The sequence below is a fragment of the Lithobates pipiens genome, unplaced genomic scaffold (genome assembly GCF_037356315.1).
Source record: "Lithobates pipiens isolate NorthernLeopardFrog02 unplaced genomic scaffold, aLitPip1_a1.2 Scaffold_8, whole genome shotgun sequence".
Lineage (NCBI taxonomy): Eukaryota > Metazoa > Chordata > Amphibia > Anura > Ranidae > Lithobates > Lithobates pipiens.
The window spans coordinates 47,331,544-47,351,113 of record NW_027507903.1 but is presented as its reverse complement, the minus strand read 5'-3'; the positions used below and the strand labels follow the sequence as shown (position 1 = coordinate 47,351,113).

General features: G+C 46.4%; 1 protein-coding gene across 8 annotated transcripts in view; it reads right to left on the bottom strand.

Moving 5' to 3' along the window:
* PRC1 (protein regulator of cytokinesis 1) overlaps positions 1-5,935 on the bottom strand; it is a 44,423-nt gene extending 38,488 nt beyond the window's left edge. For all 8 annotated transcript variants that reach the window (XM_077471461.1, XM_077471463.1, XM_077471462.1 and 5 more), the window contains exon 1: positions 5,781-5,935. In XM_077471461.1, the coding sequence (XP_077327587.1) occupies positions 5,781-5,791 (11 nt within the window). In that variant the 5' untranslated portion in view covers positions 5,792-5,935. The remainder of the gene's footprint in view (positions 1-5,780) is intronic.
* Between the last annotated feature and the right edge of the window lie 13,635 nt (positions 5,936-19,570).

Here is a 19,570-nt window from a genome sequence, read left to right as displayed (position 1 = left end):
AATTGTTGCTCACACTAACATGAGGTGATACCTCACGTGTGTGCTTTGGACGGCGTTTACATATGTGGGTGGGACTTGTGTGTGCGTTCGCTTCTGAGCGCAAACTACCGGGGACAAGGGCGTTTTAAAAAAAAAAAAAAACATTTTAACATTTATTAATTTTTTTTTTTTTTATGTTTTTTGATCACTTTTATTGCTATTACAAGGAATGTAAACATCCCTTGTAATAGGAATCTATCACGAAAGGTCCTCTATATGGAGAGATGGGGGGGGGGGGGGGGGGGGAGGGTGTCCAATAAGACCCCACATGTCTCCTCCAGGCTGGAAAGCATGAGATCGAGAGAAAAAAAAAAAAAAAAAAAGAAGGAAGAAGTTCACCGATCTCATACTGACAGCCACGATTGCAGCTTTCTTTACATCTGGGAACCCGGGCGTGATGTTATGACGGTCATAGAGAGGACTGATGACCATCTGGTCACTGTAAATCTCCATCGTCGTCATCCAGCGCCCACTGATTCTTTCTACGGGCCCCCAATGGCACAGGAGAGCCCGGAGAAGCACCGGATGGTGGTAGGACGTCCCCTCCCGCCACCTATAAGAACGATCAAGTGGCAGAACTGCTGCTATGATCATTCTTGAGCACAGAATTGCTGGCTGAAAAGGTAGCGGGGATATCTGAATGATGCCTGTAGCTGCACAAAGTCAAGGACATCATTTGACTATGTGCGGTAAGAAAGTGGTTAATGACAGGTTTCCCATTTGCTGCTCTCTGCACAGCCAGCGATTACCTGCGGTGATCACTGCTGGAAGCACACAATGTAAATGGGGGCCGCACCTTTCCACTGAAAGCCGAAGCGTGACCTGCAATTAGCACCGGCCTTAATCACAGCTGTGAATGTAATCTAGCAGATTTGATATTCAGATACGACTACTAGTTCCAAATTAGTGAAGAAGCATAGGACTGATGTGAATGTACAATGTATAGGTAAAGCGCTGCGTAAATCGATGGCACTATACAAGAAGCTGAAATAAATAAAAATAAGCTGTCAAAGTAAAATTCATTATTATTGCTAGTAGCCAGTAAATAAGCACACATTATTTCTGTCTGGACTTCCAACAGCAATACAGTCCTACAAATGCACAATATCTTTGGCTTGAGGAGATCATTTACTTATTACCAACATGCCATTCATTTCTGCAGTGCAGCAGCAAATAGCTGTGAAATAAATGTGTGTTAATAGATAACCAAAAACCAGCATTCCTCCCCGTGTACAGCCCAGCACAATGCACACACCTGACCGGGGGACGCTCACAGAATGACAATTCCTCATTACAGGTCTATATACAAAGGATACATTATAACAGACAGCAAAAGCAAACATCTTTGAGTAATAAGACCTCATGCACATCAAACCCTGATGTTTTCAGGCACCGGGTAGGCACAGGTGAAGCATCCAGCTGTCTTAATCTATGACAGGCTAGAATAGTACATGGAGTATTTAGTGACTGGACGTTGTACTGAGTGGCACTCATATGATCAGATATGTATGCCAGGAATGTAGGAAATTCTGTGCTTCAAGAATGCTTCCCTGAACATCAGTGCCACTCAGTATAGCATTCAGCATCCTTGGCCTACCACTACCACCTACCGCTGGGTCCTTGTGCCACATTCCCCACCTCCTCCAGTCATATAACCCATAGGGGGTTATTTACGAAAGGCAAATCCACTTTGCACTGCAAGTGCACTTGGAAGTGCAGTCGCTCTAAATCTAAGTGGTAGATCTGAAATGAGGGGAAGCTCTGCTGATTTTATCATTCAATCATGTGCAAGCGAAAATGCTGTTTTGTGCAAAGTGGATTTTCCTTTAGTAAATAACCCCCATAGTATTCTCTCTCAGAATGCAAGGTCATTCATGATAGGGGAAGGAAGATCCTGTCATTCATTGGCCTGTTCTTTTAAAATGTCCATTTTTATCTGCTTGGGCTGTTCTCTGAGTTGCTGCTCTGCACAGCCCCCCCTCCCCTGTTTTAGAACTACATAACAGTCCACAGAGATAGCAAGTCACAAAGCTGTCTGATAACAGTCCATTAGTAGGGAGTATGGGAAGTTGGCAATCCACAAAAGGGTTTGGGTGAATGAATTACCTTTTTTTTGTCAAACATGATATAAAAACACTTTATATGGTATATTTACCAGACCAAAATGGAGCAAATAAGAGAAATGGATTAGAGTTTAAAGTGGGAGTAAACTCCCCCATGCATAATTTGTAGCTATAGGTAGGTGTCATTATAGGCATACCTATAGGTCCTGGTAATATCTGATAAATGTGCCGTTTAGGCGATATTTACTATACATGCTGCCGTCCACATCACCAGCACATGTACACTGAAAGAACCCCACCCTGTCATTCCTTCAGAGTCCTGTGCCGTTTACAGCGGGTCACGCCCGCATTAGTGATGTCAGTGCACCTCCGTCCGCTCACACAGCCGGAGTCCGGGAACCTGGAAGGAAGACTGGGGGAAGATGGAAGCCTCATCAGAGGTGACAACAGCTCACCACTGGAAGGGCTTTGTTCTAAGGCAAGTTTCACATAATGTGCAAGCAAGCATACTAGCACATTATGGCTTTACCATGCAGGTTTCATAAAAAACAAAACACACAGTGGTTTACTATTGCTTTAAATAGACTTTAGGATAAAAACTAAAAAAAAAACTAAAAAATAAATGCCCAGCATTTAGTATGACTTAACCCTTGCAGTGTCAGAAGATCAGCAATGTAGAGAACATTTCTACACTATGCAGCAGCCAGCCATGGGTCACACTTCATTACAGGTGAGTTATGTCTCTGGTGCTGCATAATAACAAACATCAATCAACTAAACTTCAGCTTATTGCCCCCTTCACACTGGGAGTTTAGCCCCCCCCCCCCCCCCCCCCCATGCATGAAGCTCTGGTGTTTTGGTACAAGTGGAGAGCACAAGTGCACCATCCAACCCCACTGCTGGCAGCCTGTCAAACCCTATGAGAGGCTGACAGCTGCTGGAGGGGGCTGGACGATGCACCTAGTAGTACATACATTTAGGGCCATATGCATCCAGGGATAAATGCCTACAACGCAGACTTCTTGTGTTCCAGGCATTCATCGCTGGGCACATACTGCCCCAAACACAAATACCGGTACTTCTAGATGCCCTGGCAGCCTCTCAGAGTCTGACAGGCTGCCGACAGCAGGGCTGGACAATACACCTTGTGCCCCCCCCCCCCCCCCTCCCCCACAATGAAACACCTAGTGTGCATGAGGCCTATGGCTGGATTCACACCTATGCATTTTTTGTGCTTTTTGCAGATTTGCACTACAGAACGTGTTCCATAGGAAACCATGTTGAATGGACTGTAGTGCAAATCTGAAAAAAAGCACTAAAACTGCATAGGTGTGAATCCAGCCTTCGCTCCCATTCACACTGGTGCAATTTTTTGTGCCTGGTATTGCACTGCGATGGACGATGAGGGGAGATGACATTATTATCTACAGCGCTCATTCATCAACACAACAATGTCGTTTTTTTAAAGGTGTGTGTGCGCTTCTTGTTACAGAGTAGATTTCTTAGCTCCATATACTTCATTGAGGGTGCATGAAAAACACCACATGTATGTTTTTGCAGGTGCCTTTTTTTTTTGCCAGACTCCTTCATGCCCAACCACAGCATCCATTTAACAGGGCTATTATTCTGAGGGAGCAGGAAGGGTCTGCCTGATCACATGATCACCGATTGGCTGTCACCGCGTTCGCAAATAGATGGGGAGCCACACTCCAATCTCCACTCTTCTTAAGTACTTTTATTTATACATCAACACTATAGCTGCAATCATGATGCCTCCAAGGACAGCAGTCAAGCCATTCATGGCGAAATGCGTTAGACATAGTTTCTTTTGGGTGGAGATATACATCATGATTGCTGTTTGAGAAAAAAATAAATAAAAAGTACTTGAGAAGAGTGGAGATTGGAGTGCAGTTCTTCATCTATTCGCTTACAAGTGATGATTCAGGATGGGCTTCTCTGAGCCGGCACCCTTCTTATCCATAGAGGAATGAGAGAAGCAGGTGTGGAGCGGTGCCGGGGGTTTTCTTTGACTGACAGTTTACTCTCTCTGCTGGGGGCGTGCAATGAGTGTTCTCACTACAGAACCCTCCGCTGCCCATGGGCAGAGGGTGGGTGCTAAGGCTCACCCTCTTTGCTGCTCCACATATGTGTTACCTGAGCAGCAAGAGGTTCAGTCTACTCGTCATAGCTGTAATGTCACGGCAGTTATTGCACACAGCCTATGAAGGGCCTTGATCACACAGGAGGTTTGACTGTGTGCAGCACAGGGGAGACGTGTTCACCTGCATGGGGGATGCACAGGTGTTGTGTGCAGGAAGCCCCATTCATGTCAGTTGGGATGCAGCAGCTGCATGGACACAGCCACTGCTCCCAAACTTGACATCAGTGCTGGTGCACAGCCCTGAATACAAGTCGTGTACATTCAGGGCCCTGCACCCGCATGCATGACAAACAGGGAGCAGCGGCTGTGTCCATGCATCCCAACTGACATGAATGGGACTGCCTGCAGAGAACACCTGTGCATCTGCCGTGCAGGTAAACACGGGCCTTCCACAGAGCATGCACTCAAAGCCAAAAATGCATGGAAAGACATGATAACAGAACATTGTGTGCATCTGGTCCTTTAAAAATGGAACTCCAGAACATACACAGCACAGGCACTTCAGTCAGATGGAGATGCAGAAAACCCACAACCAGTTTACATACAATACACACATCTCATCTCAGTGCAGTGAATGGAAACAATTGCCCCTTTATGTTTGGATGAAACTCAGACAGGTTTCAGGGGCGGGGCACCGTGCCAAGACCAGCAGGTAGATGGAGAGCAGTGCATGCTGGGAGTTGTAGTCCTCAGGCTCCTGTGTTTAGGATTCCCTGTATACAGACAGTACAGAGCCCTGCACACAATACAAACAGTACAGGAGACATCCAGAGTCAGTCTTCCTCCATAGAGGGGTGCCAAGCCCTGACTGTGCATTCTGGTTCCTCCTCAGGCTCCTGTGTTTAGGATTCCATGTATACAGATAGTACAGAGTTCTGTACACAGCCCAGCAGAACATGACAAGCGTCCAGGACCAGTCCTCCTCCATAGAGGGCGCTATAACCAGACTGTGCATGCTGGGAGTTGTAGTTCCTCCTCAGGCCCCTGTGTTTAGGATCCCATGTATACAGACAGCACAGAGCTCTGCGCACAATACAAGAGCATGGCAGACCTCCAGAGTCAGTCCTCCTCCATAGAGGGCGCTGTGACCAGACTGTGTGCGCTAGGACTGGTAGTGCATGCTGGGAGTTGTAGTCCCTCCTAAGACCCCTGCGTTTAGGACTCCCTGTACACAGACAGTACAGAGCTCTGCACACAGCCCAGCAGAACATTGTACAGGGGGACATGACAAGCGCCCAGGGTCAGGCCTCCTCCACAGGGGGGCGCTATGACCAGACTGGGAATGCTGGGACTTGTAGTTCACTGGCAATTCGTGGCTGTGCAGGGATGACAATAACCGTCAGCGGACATTTCGAGGCCCAGTAGACCCCAGTACATACCCAGGACACTGCGCCATCACCTCCCATATATCACCTTCACCGTCCAGTCACCTCCGCCGGCCCGGTCCACCCCTCCCCTCCTAATATAATATAAGGTAATATAATATAATTAGCACTAATTGATGAAGGGTCACCCACCTTCTCCTCATGGCGGCGCTCCTCTCCCCTCTTTCTCTCCTCTATGTGGGATCCTGTCACCGCTCTAACCGTTCTCTCCCCTCACCACACACACTCTTTTCAAATTTGCCACAAGATTCCAGCGTTCTGACACCCGATTGGTTATTCTCGGTGACGCACCCGGGGGCTGAGAAAGAAACCACGCCCTATGCACATAGGAGGGTGTGCGCCTGCGCAGAGCTCTGCCACCGATGGGTTGGTGTTAACCGAAGAGACCACGCCCCGGCAAAGAAGGAGGGTGTGCGCATGCGCCGGGGCTGTGGCTATACATTCAAATGTCATCAAGAGCGGAGTGCTAATCCCCGGGACGGGTCATGTGACCGGATTTATCGCCTCCCGTATAGACATGAACTAGTCCTAGAGAGATATATTCCTGTGTAATGGACAACCAGCCTCCTGTACTGTGCAGTCCTGGTGATAAAATGTCACCAAATATTTTGTGTCCGTCCTTATTATATATTAAAGAAGAACTATAGCACCCCCCCCCCCCCATCTGTGTACCATTGTGGATTTCCCTTCACTTCCTGTCACATAACCAAAGCAGGAAGTGAGAGGAAATCCCTCCAAAGTGATGGAATCCCAGTGTGTCACCAAAACTAGTGTCCCCCATTAGAACATTTTAGCTCAGAGAAGCTAAAAACATAAACTTAAAATGCAGCGCTAAATGTACCAACCATATATACTTATAAAATGAATATAAATGACATATATTGCTATATGCATGTGCTAAATACAATAGTAAGGTCTGTGAATTACACAAACTATAAATAAAGTGCTCTATCAAAAAATCTGTGCAGTGACATAACATGATGTACATAATAAATTGCATATAAAAGTTCATAAGCTGCAAAAAAGTCTTCTTAAAGGGGTTGTAAACCTTCAAGGTTTTTCACCTCAATGTATTTTATGCATTGAGGTGAAAAACCTCCTGTAATGCTGCAGCCCCCCGTTTTACTTACCTCTACCCCCTCTCTCTCATCCCGGGGACAAGCACACCAGTAAAAGCCAGTGGCTTGGGTCCTGATTGAATGGATTGATAGCAGCGCAGACATTGGCTCCCACTGCTGTCAATCAAATCCAATGACGGGGGGGGGGGGGGGGGGGGGGGGGGGGGGCAAGTCATACATTCAGCTTCTAGGGATGCCGAATGAATGACTTGGGAGCGTGCCCACAAGGTAAACCACCCGGGAGAGCGCTTCTCTTGGGGGGGGGGGGGGTGGATTATCTAATACGGGGAGGAGCCACCGCGAGACCCCAGAAGACCAGGTTCGGGGCCACTCTGTGCAAAACGCGCTGCACAGTGGAGGTAAGTATGACATTTTTTGTTATTTAAAAAAAAACAGAAGCTATAGTGTCAATTTAAGCTGCAAAAAAATCTTGCGATGGTGCTCCAAGCGTGCCAATCAAACTTTTGCTCCTTCCCCCTATGGGAATCTGCTCACCTCAGAGCACGTGACCGCACATTTAAGTTTGGTCAAAACATGCCTATGAACCACCCCTGGGTTCTGTGAATATGGACTCGATGGGATCCTGAGATATCCAGTATTGTGCTCCTCTAAAAGATCAGGTCTGGATAGTGTTGTACCGGTTTAAAACTTCTTTATTAACCACTTCAGTACCGGGCACTTTCCCCCCTTCCTGCCCAGGACAATTTTTAGCTTTCAGCGTTGTCGCACTTTGAATGACAATTGCGCGGTCATACAACACTGTACCCAAACAAAATTTTTATAATTTTGTTTCCACACATAGAGCTTTCTTTTGGTGGTATTTGATCACCTCTGCAGTTTTTAATTTTTGCGCCATAAACTAAAAAATACAGACAATTTTGAAAAAAAAAAAACCCTGATGGGCACTGATAGGCAGCACTGATGAGGAGCTACTGACAGGCATTTCTGAGTGGCACTTCAATGGGGCACTGAAGCACTGATTGGCACTCTTTAGCACTTTCATGGGCACTGACAGGCATTTATAGAGGGGGACAGGCTGGCAGGTGATGGGCACCTTTTGAGGGGGTTGTGCTGATAATCAATGTGCTGATTATCAGCACAGACCCCCTCCCCCCGACAGAGAGAGCTGCTGATTGGCTCTCCCTTTCAGCGTGAACCTAGGAATGCTGTTTACTGCCACTTCCTGTTTCACACGATGATCAGCTGTGATTGGCCACAGCTGAGCAGTGGTAGGAAGCCTCTGTCAGCAACTCCATACTACGATCTGGGGTGCGGTGTGTCAGACTGACACACTGCACCTCCGATCGACGCGCTGAGGCTCCGTTATCATGATCACGCCATATGATGTCCTGACAGGATAACACAACCACTTTACTGCTGTAATTTTGCTATACAGTGGGCGGCTATGGTTAAAATAAGCTCATTCAGGGTACTCACATGTTGTGGGTGCTATAGCGCACCACTCTATAACAAATAGTATCAGACCAAGTGAAATGTCTTATCCATCTGCAGCAACCAGAGCCAGCTGTCTCCTACACAGTCCTGTCCCCTCCCCAACGCGTGTCGACACAGGGAAGAGTCATGTGTCTTCCTCAGGGAGATTATGATTGGATGGTGCCTATGACTGGTTTAAATGTGTCGGCAGCCATTTTCTTGTAGTTCAAAGCCACATCATCTTACTGTGGGTAATGATCACACTGTAAGATGATACACCGAGTAATAACTCTATGAACCCCACATCTTTGAATACTAGAAAATCAGTGCCCATAAAGTGCACCTTTCACATCAGAGACTGCCATCAGTGACTGTCAGCGGTGCACCCGTCACCCATCAGTAATTGTCGCCAATCACCCGTCAGTGACCACCATCAGTCACACCATCATCACCTATCAGTGATCTGCCACCCATTGCACAGCCCATCAGTGACTGTCACCTGCCACCCGTCGCACACCCATCAGCAGCATGTCCAAAAAAAAGTATATAGCAGTGAGGAGGCATTCCAGATCCTCTCCATGACTGATGGGAGCAGCAAAGAGTTCTCATCAGATGCCAATTCTGATTCTGAATCAAATTCAGCATTTGAACCAACTGATAGCAGCGGATCGGCAAATGAATCAGAGGAAGAATGGGTCCCTCCTAAAAGGGCACAGCGCTCTGAAAAATAGGCAGCTGCCAGCAACCAGCATTCAATTCCCAGGCCCAGTAACAGTGCTGCCACCAGCGATAGACCCCAGGATCAAATGCCCAGGCCCAGTACCAGCGCTGCAGTATCACGCCCAAGTAGCAGCACAGGAACTTCAAATCCCCCATCTACCAGAACTGGAGTGTCACGTCCCCCAAGAGCCAGGGCCACTACATACCTCCCAGCTGGTCATACCAACCCAACATGGCTGTCTTCTGACTCGGAATCAGCAAGCATTCCCCCTTTCACAGCCAGGTGTGCAGGCCAATATCCCAAATTTCTCTGAAATTGATTGCTTTCATCTATTTTTGCCCGATACTTTGCTGCAATTGATCGTGGACCAGACCAATATACAGTATCTCACAAAAGTAAGTACATCCCTCACATTTTTGTAAAAAATTTATTATATCTTTTCATGTGAAAACACTGAAGAAATTACACTTTGCTACAATGTAAAGTAGTGAGTGCACAGCTTGTATAACAATGTCAATATGCCGTCCCCTCAAAATAACTCAACACTAGTGATGGACGAACTTCCGACGGGACGTTTCGCGAACGCGAAACGCGAACGGACACAAACGTTCGCGAAAACGACCGTTCGCCGCGGGCTCCATTGACTTCAATGGGAGGCGAATTTCGCAAACCTTTAGGTCGAATTTGCGGCCACGGGGTAATTATTAGGGGGTAGCACGTAGTCCCACCACCTGGACAATAGCATAATACATGTATGAGGTGAATTTGGGATCGATAACTACAAGCATTTTTTTTTTATTTGGGAAATTGTTCTGACAATTCAGGACTATGGAGCTAATGAAGACAATGGAGGAGAGGGAAGGTCAGGGACCAGGGTAGGCAAACAAGAGGGTGCAGGAGATACAGAGCACTGACAGCAGCACCGTAATACAGAGCACTGACATCAGCACCGTGACATACAGCGCTGACAGCAGCTCCGTGACATACAGCGCTGACAGCAGCTCCGTGACATACAGCGCTGACAGCAGCTCCGTGACATACAGCGCTGACAGCAGCTCCGTGACATACAGCGCTGACAGCAGCTCCGTGACATACAGCGCTGACAGCAGCACCGTGACATACAGCGCTGACAGCAGCTCCGTGACATACAGCGCTGACAGCAGCTCCGTGACATACAGCGCTGACAGCAGCTCCGTGACATACAGCACTGACAGCAGCTCCGTGACATACAGCGCTGACAGCAGCTCCGTGACATACAGCGCTGACAGCAGCACCGTGACATACAGCGCTGACAGCAGCTCCGTGACATACAGCGCTGACAGCAGCTCCGTGACATACAGCGCTGACAGCAGCTCCGTGACATACAGCACTGACAGCAGCTCCGTGACATACAGCGCTGACAGCAGCTCCGTGACATACAGCGCTGACAGCAGCACCGTGACATACAGCGCTGACAGCAGCTCCGTGACATACAGCGCTGACAGCAGCTCCGTGACATACAGCGCTGACAGCAGCTCCGTGACATACAGCGCTGACAGCAGCTCCGTGACATACAGCGCTGACAGCAGCTCCGTGACATACAGCGCTGACAGCAGCTCCGTGACATACAGCGCTGACAGCAGCTCCGTGACATACAGCGCTGACAGCAGCACCGTAAGCAGCCCCAGGAGGAAGTCAGCACAGCACAGGGATGGTGTGATCCCCTCATAATAAGAACCCCCAGGAGGAAGTCAGCACAGCACAGGGATGGTGGGAGCCCCTCATAATAAGAACACCCAGGAGGAAGTCAGCACAGCACAGGGATGGTGGGAACCCCTCATAATAAGCAGCCCCAGTAGAAATATGACACCGCTCAACCTCTTCAAAGAGGAGGGTAGGGGCATATAGTACGGTGTGCTTTTTTGGGTCAGGGAAGTGAGCCAAATGAATTAAGAAGGTCTGTGTGCTTGATTCCAAAAATTGTTTATAGACATATACATGGTCTACTGATCACATGTGTTGAATTCCTCCGAGATCCATGCCTCATTCATTTTTAGAAATGTGAGGTAGTTAACACTGTCGTGAGCTAGGCGAGTACGCTTATCGGTCACAATCCCCCCTGCTGCGCTGAACGTCCTTTCGGACAGGACACTGGATGAGGGGCAAGCCAACAGTTCGATTGCAAATTGGGCAAGCTCTGGCCAGAGGTCAAGCCTGCCCACCCAGTAGTCTAGGGGTTCATCACTCCTCAGAGCGTCCACATCGGCCGTTAACCCAATGTAGTCGGACACCTGACGGTCTAGGCGTTCCCTGATGCTGGATCCGGATGACACCTGTCGATGGGTCGGCTGAAAGAATGACCTCATATCCGAAGTCACCAACACATCTTCAAACCGGCCTCTTCTTGCAGGCGCTGTTGGATTGGTACCCGCAAATCCTTCTCTGGGAGTGGGAATTGCTCCTCTGCCAGCGCACGCAAAAGCAGAATGCAGCATTTCTCGAAGCAAGGCCTGGAAGTGCTGCATTCTGACAGCCCTCTGCGACGGCGGTAACATTTCCGCCATTTTGTGTTTGTACCGGGGATCTAAGTACGTTGCCACCCAGTACTGGTCCTTGACCCTCATGCTTTTTATACGGGGGTCCCTATTAAAACACTGGAGCATGAAGGCCCCCATTTGCACTCAAGCGGAAGGTATGTGGTGGTGGTGGTGTTGTTGGTGGTAGTGTCTTTGGGGGTGCACATAGCAGAGAGTGAAGAAGAGGGTGCAGATCGAGAGGATGAGGAGGGTGCAGAAGAATAAGGCTGAGTGAGCCACTCAACCAAGTCTGGTGCGTCCTTTAAAGTAATTGAACGCACCTTCTGCAACTTCCCACTTTGGCTCAAGGCTGTTGCTCCTGCCCTACCCCTACCACCCCTGCGGAAGGGCCTGCCTCTTCCTCTGCCTGTCATTTTTTAAATCACCCTGTGACAAAACTCTTAGTCCCTATACCGCTGAAGGACTGCTGCAGTATAGGGCAGCGGTCAGCAGTAGTGCACGTCAACCCTATGTATTGTGGACCGATAGCGGTCCTTACAGAACAGCAGACTGTACTGCACTCAGGCCTATGTACCGTAGCACCCTATACCAAGTTACCAGTCCTTATAAAAACTTTTGTGGACCAAGCAGGTTGTGTGTTAGTGTTTAGCAGACTGTGCGTCAGTCCCTATACCGCTGAAGGACTGCTGCAGTATAGGGCAGCGGTCAGCAGTAGTGCACGGCAACCCTATGTATTGTGGACCGATAGCGGTCCTTACAGAACAGCAGACTGTAACGCACTCAGGCCTATGTACCGTAGCACCCTATACCAAGTTACCAGTCCTTATAAGAACTTTTGTGGACCAAGCAGGTTGTGTGTTAGTGATTAGCAGACTGTACGTCAGTCCCTATACCAATGAAGGACTGCTGCAGTATAGGGCAGCGGTCAGCAGTAGTGCACGGCAACCCTATGTATTGTGGACCGATAGCGGTCCTTACAGAACAGCAGACTGTACTGCACTCAGGCCTATGTACCGTAGCACCCTATACCAAGTTACCAGTCCTTATAAAAACTTTTGTGGACCAAGCAGGTTGTGTGTTAGTGTTTAGCAGACTGTGCGTCAGTCCCTATACCGCTGAAGGACTGCTGCAGTATAGGGCAGCGGTCAGCAGTAGTGCACGGCAACCCTATGTATTGTGGACCGATAGCGGTCCTTACAGAACAGCAGACTGTAACGCACTCAGGCCTATGTACCGTAGCACCCTATACCAAGTTACCAGTCCTTATAAGAACTTTTGTGGACCAAGCAGGTTGTGTGTTAGTGATTAGCAGACTGTACGTCAGTCCCTATACCAATGAAGGACTGCTGCAGTATAGGGCAGCGGTCAGCAGTAGTGCACGGCAACCCTATGTATTGTGGACCGATAGCGGTCCTTACAGAACAGCAGACTGTACTGCACTCAGGCCTATGTACCGTAGCACCCTATACCAAGTTACCAGTCCTTATAAGAACTTTTGTGGACCAAGCAGGTTGTGTGTTAGTGTTTAGCAGACTGTGCGTCAGTCCCTATACCGCTGAAGGACTGCTGCAGTATAGGGCAGCGGTCAGCAGTAGTGCACGTCAACCCTATGTATTGTGGACCGATAGCGGTCCTTACAGAACAGCAGACTGTAACGCACTCAGGCCTATGTACCGTAGCACCCTATACCAAGTTACCAGTCCTTATAAGAACTTTTGTGGACCAAGCAGGTTGTGTATTAGTGTTTAGCAGACTGTGCGTCAGTCCCTATACCGCTGAAGGACTGCTGCAGTATAGGGCAGCGGTCAGCAGTAGTGCACGGCAACCCTATGTATTGTGGACCGATAGCGGTCCTTACAGAACAGCAGACTGTACCGCACCCAAGCCTATGTACCGTAGCACCCTAGACAGACCAAGTTACCAGTCCTGATAAAGAGCTTTGTGGAACAAGTGAGTTGTGAATGATTAGCAGACTGCAGCAGAAGGGCAGCAGTCAAGTATAATATTCTTTCTATATTTGGAAGAAAGAATATTATACGTGTACAAGCCTATTACCGTACCACTGATACCAGTCCTGAAAAGAACCTTTGTGGAACTAATAGTAACAGCAAGTCTTTAAAATTATCCTCACTGCCTGACACACTGCTTCCTGCCTGTCCCTATACAAATTGGCAAAAAAGAGTAGGCTGGAACGATTAGCTGGAACAGCTCTTTTGTGGACCTGATAGTAACAGCTAATGATGATGATGATGATGATGATGAAGAAAGACTAATCTGGCTGAGCTGTCCCTAAAATAGCAGCATACAGCGCTCTGTCCCTTTATCTAAACTGACAAAAGAAACTCAGGCTGCTGACCTAACACCTATACCAGTCCTGAAAAGAACTTTTGTGTACCAAATAGCTAGCGTTTTCTCTGTCCCTACTCCACACAGGATCCTTTCCCTACAGTGACAGAAGAAAGAATGTAAAATGGCCACCGGATCGGGTGTATTTATAGGTTAGGGGGAATGTCCAAGTGTCCATGAGCTGTCATGTCTCAATTGGTTGTCCTGTAACACATGATAAACGTGTCACGAAAGGTTAAAGTTCTTGTATACATTAAACACGTAAGTCCGCCGGGGCGAACGACGGAAAAAGGCGTTCGAACCCGCGGACGGCGAAAGTCGGAAATTCGCCGCGAAACGACCGCCGGGCGAAACGTTCGTCCATCACTACTCAACACACAGCCATTAATGTCTAAACCGCTGGCAACAAAAGTGAGTACACCCCTAAGTGAAAATGTCCAAATTGGACCAAAAGTGTCAATATTTTGTGTGGCCACCATTATTTTCCAGCACTGTGTTTACCCTCTTGGGCATGGAGTTCACCAGAGCTTCACAGGTTGCCTCTGGAGTCCTCTTCCACTTCTCCATAACATCACGGAGCTGGTGGATGTTGGAGACCTTGTGATTCTCCACCTCCACCATTTGAGAATGCCCCACAAATGCTCAATAGGTTTAGGTCTGAAGACATGCTTGGCCAGTCCATCACATCTACCCTCAGCTTCTTTAGCAAGGCTAAAGGTCGTCTTGGAGGTGTGTTTGGGGTTGTTATATTCGAATACTGCCCTGCGGCCCAGTCTCCGAAGGGAGCGGAACATGCTCTGCTTCAGTATGGCTGAACAAGGGTTATCACGTATACCTAGATAACTATTACACCAACTTGTCTCTTTTCAAACACCTATATAACAGGAAGTGCTTCCCACAATCTCTAGTGAACAAAAAAAAAAACTGTGAAAGGGGAAAAAGCAACTTTGAGAAGCAACGAAGTGCTGGCCTTGAGGTGGAAGGATATCAGAAATGTTTACATGATGTCCACCATCCAAGAGGATTGTAAAAAAGTGTAGCGCTAAACAATTATACTACAAACTGAATAGAAATTGTATAACATCCATATGTATGACCACATAGATTCCCGTGATGTCTATAGTGAATAATTATGTTGATAAACACTGAAAATTATTAATGAACCAAAAACATGTGCTGATATGTATCAAAGAATAAAAGACTAGAAAAGGAAAAAGTTAAAAAAAATTGTAAATATAAAGTCTCTTTGTGTCAAAGAAAATATTCAAGTCCCACGTGCATAGTAAAACTTCAGATACACCATCCGATCCAAACAAGGGTTAACATGCGAACACCCATGTGCCGATACCACCACCTTAGCAGATACGGGCTCACCAGATGTATATGACCCAAGAGAATATATATTCCAAGGGTCATACAAGCTTTCTAATATCTGTGGAAACTCAAACTGGCCAATGCTGGAATGCCAAAAACTCGAACTAGCAAGTACTGGAATGCCAAAAAAACATCAAAGCAGTCTTCTTAAACACGGTAGGTTTTCTCCAAACATATAGAGGCCCGACTCAAGATGATGAACACATGAAATGGAAAAATGGGGCCATATAGCGTAATTCCATTTAAAATCAAAATGTATTTTAAATTATGATAACAAACTCACATTTATGTCGTTTATCAAGCGCTTTCAAAAAACAGGCGGCAGTGGAGTCCTCCCGACGCATTTCGTCTTCATAGACATCGTCATGGAAAGCGCTTGATAAATTACATAAATGTGAGTTTGTTATCACAATTTAAAATACATTTTGATTTTAAATGGAATTACGCTATATGGCCCCATTTTTCCATTTCATGTGTTCATCATCTTGAGTCGGGCCTCTATACGTTTGGAGAAAACCTACCGTGTTTAAGAAGACTGCTTTGATGGTTTTTTGGCATTCCAGTACTTGCTAGTTCGAGTTTTTGGCATTCCAGCATTGGCCAGTTCGAGTTTCCCCAGATATTAGAAAGCTTGTATGACCATTGGAATATATATTCTCTTGGGTCATATACATCTGGTAAGCGCGTATCTGCTAAGGTGGTGGTATCGGCACATGGGTGTTCGCATGTTAACCCTTGTTTGGATCGGATGGTGTAACATGCGAACACCCATGTGCCGATACCACCACCTTAGCAGATACACGCTTACCAGATGTATATGACCCAAGAGAATATATATTCCAATGGTCATACAAGCTTTCTAATATCTGGGGAAACTCGAACTGGCCAATGCTGGAATGCCAAAAACTCGAACTAGCAAGTACTGGAATGCCAAAAAACCATCAAAGCAGTCTTCTTAAACACGGTAGGTTTTCTCCAAACGTATAGAGGCCCGACTCAAGATGATGAACACATGAAATGGAAAAATGGGGCCATATAGCGTAATTCCATTTAAAATCAAAATGTATTTTAAATTATGATAACAAACTCACATTTATGTAATTTATCAAGCGCTTTCCATGACGATGTCTATGAAGACGAAATGCGTCGGGAGGACTCCACTGCCGCCTGTTTTTTGAAAGCGCTTGATAAACGACATAAATGTGAGTTTGTTATCATAATTTAAAATACATTTTGATTTTAAATGGAATTACGCTATATGGCCCCATTTTTCCATTTCATGTGTTCATCATCTTGAGTCGGGCCTCTATATGTTTGGAGAAAACCTACCGTGTTTAAGAAGACTGCTTTGATGTTTTTTTGGCATTCCAGTACTTGCTAGTTCGAGTTTTTGGCATTCCAGCATTGGCCAGTTTGAGTTTCCACAGATATTAGAAAGCTTGTATGACCCTTGGAATATATATTCTCTTGGGTCATATACATCTGGTGAGCCCGTATCTGCTAAGGTGGTGGTATCGGCACATGGGTGTTCGCATGTTAACCCTTGTTTGGATCGGATGGTGTATCTGAAGTTTTACTATGCACGTGGGACTTGAATATTTTCTTTGACACAAAGAGACTTTATATTTACAATTTTTTTTATTTTTTCCTTTTCTATTCTTTTATTCTTTGATACTTATCAGCACATGTTTTTGGTTCATTAATAATTTTCGGTGTTTATCAACATAATTATTCACTATAGACATCACAGGAATCTATGTGGTCATACATATGGATGTTATACAATTAATCTATTCAGTTTGTAGTATAATTGTTTAGCGCAACACTTTTTTTACAATCCGTACACTTTTTAACTAAAATATCCATTTTATTGTGTTAGCAGCTTTTTGATATTTGGATAGCGCAGTGTTTTTCTCTTTAGAAAAAAAGTAAAATATTATTATTTGTACACCATCCATGAGGACACTACAGTTGAGGTTCAAAGAAGACAAGGTCCCATTGAAAAGCCAACTTGTGTCCAAGATTACAATCTCTACATGGGGGGGAGGGGCGATTTCAATGACCAAATGCTTCAGCCCTATATGGCAATACGGAGGTCCCGTTTCTGGTATAAAAAAGTAGTGATTTATCTCCATTTGGCCATTAATAATGCATACATAATCTACACCAAATCCACGGAAAGCCCCACCCCCTTCCTAAAATTCATTGAAGAAGTTGTCACGTCCCTCATCTATCAACAAAGGCCCTCCCCCAGAAAACCTTCGCTCTGACGCTGTTAGCTGACTTCATGAGCGCCACCTCCTGGATAACATTTCACTGTCTGAAGCAGGCCGAAGACGCTAAAAAAAAAAGATGTTATCAGTGTGTGTAGCTCAACTTGTAAATCCAGTAGGACAATGACAGACACAGTAAAAGACAACCTATCTTTCTCTCCAGCCCCTCCACATTTATTCATATATTGTATATACATGTTTGGCAAAGATTAGATTTTTTTGAGATAAATCCTTTCTCCAGTAAGCTTATCCTGAAATAAAGGGAAACTATAGTGTACTTCCTATAATTCCGGATGGCTTCACTTCCAAAAATCCTTTTGTTGAAGCTTCATATGACAAGTGGTTGACAGATGGAGCAGGGGACAAAGAGGTAGATGCGTTTCACACAAAAGTTAGCACTTAGGGCCGGTTCACACAGGGGGCGATGCGAGGCGACACGACTTGCCTCGCCGCGACCTGCCGCGACCTCAGCGGCGACTTGCAAATGACTTCTGTATACAAGTCAATGCAAGTCGCCCCGAGGTCGCCCAAAAGTAGTACAGGAACCTTTTTTCTGAGTCGGAGCGACTCGAGTCGCTCCTCTTAGAACGGTTCCATTGTACAGAACAGGGGCGACTTGTCAGGTCGCGGCACGGCAAGTCGTGTCGCCTCGTGTCGCCCCCTGTGTGAACCGGCCCTTAGTCTAAGGCCGCGTACACACGGGCGGATTGTCTGCCCAACTAAGTTCGTCAGACAATCCGACAGACAGTCCGTTCAAAATTTGCATGAACGGACTTGACCACACACGATGAGCAGACAGTCCGCTGAAAGCGTGCGCGATGACGTGTACAGCACGTACGACGGGACTAGAAAAACGACGTCCTATACACTGCAATGCAACCTTCGGCCGTGTAAACCCTTTCTGAGCATGCGCCATACTTAGTCCGTCCAACTTGCCTACACACGAGCGGACTGTCCGCTGAAACCAAGTTTGGACGGACAAAACCAAGTTTGAATGGACTGTCTTACGGAAATTCCGTAAGACTTTGTTCGTCAGACTGTCCGCTGAAGCCCACACACGAGCGGATTGTCCGCTGAAACACGGTTCAGCGGACTAAGTTGGACAGACAATCCGCCCGTGTGTACGCGGCCTTAGTGTACTTCCAATTAGTAAATATTTTCAGTAATTTCTGTAACAGTTACCCAGTAGTCAATAATGCACACGTCAAAGGTCAAATGTATCAAAGAAAGTATCCTTTAGGTTCAGTTCACAAAGCTAATGTACCAGGATATGCATTCTTGTTTTGAAAAAAGTGACAGTCGTTTTTAATAGAGTGCAATGCTATTTGAAAATTACAGGTCATCAGGTCATCTGACTGCAAATAAAGCTTTGTGAATTGAGCATATTATCTTAAAATCTCAGTGTATCAAACATCCAGACTTAAGTCTGGGACACACTATGAGTTTTATTTTCATTCAACCCGCTGGGTTGAACAAAAAAAGCTGTCAGCTCTGGCCAGAGCCGCTGTACTAACGATCTGACATTAGTACAGCGATCTTGCCTGCTGAGCTGTTGTGTTCTGACAGATTGATGGCCCCCCTACCATTGGCTGAGAGCACTGAATGGAAGCTGCTTGGTTGCTGGTTTTACAGCATGCTTATTAAACAGAAGCCGGCCATTTGTCTCAGGAAAGCTCTTGGAGCTTGAGACAAGCACCAGCTATTAATGTAGCCGTCTCCTTGCTAGCTGAGTTATTGGATGGCTGTGGGGGTAGAGGGGGTATCTTGTCCAACCACATAGCTAGCCCTTCCACAGCATGTAGAAAGATGGGATTAAGTACTACATCCCCTGGGGGACTGAATACTGTAATTCGACTTCTTTAAACTAAGTATATGGCATAAATCAGTGTAGCAGAAATAGATGCTAAAAACAATATAATCAGTCCATGGAAGCAATGTATATTGAGGGTATACAAATATCCAACAACTATGTGAAGTGTCCAGTATTCAGAGTGAGTCCAGCCTGTCCACCACAGACACCATCAGCCTCTCACCTCCTTAAATGTGACCAAAACGACCAACAAGCGTTTTCATTCACCATGGGTCTAGCAATCCAACAATCCCATGACTGTACAGATGTTAATAACTCCTCAGGACATGT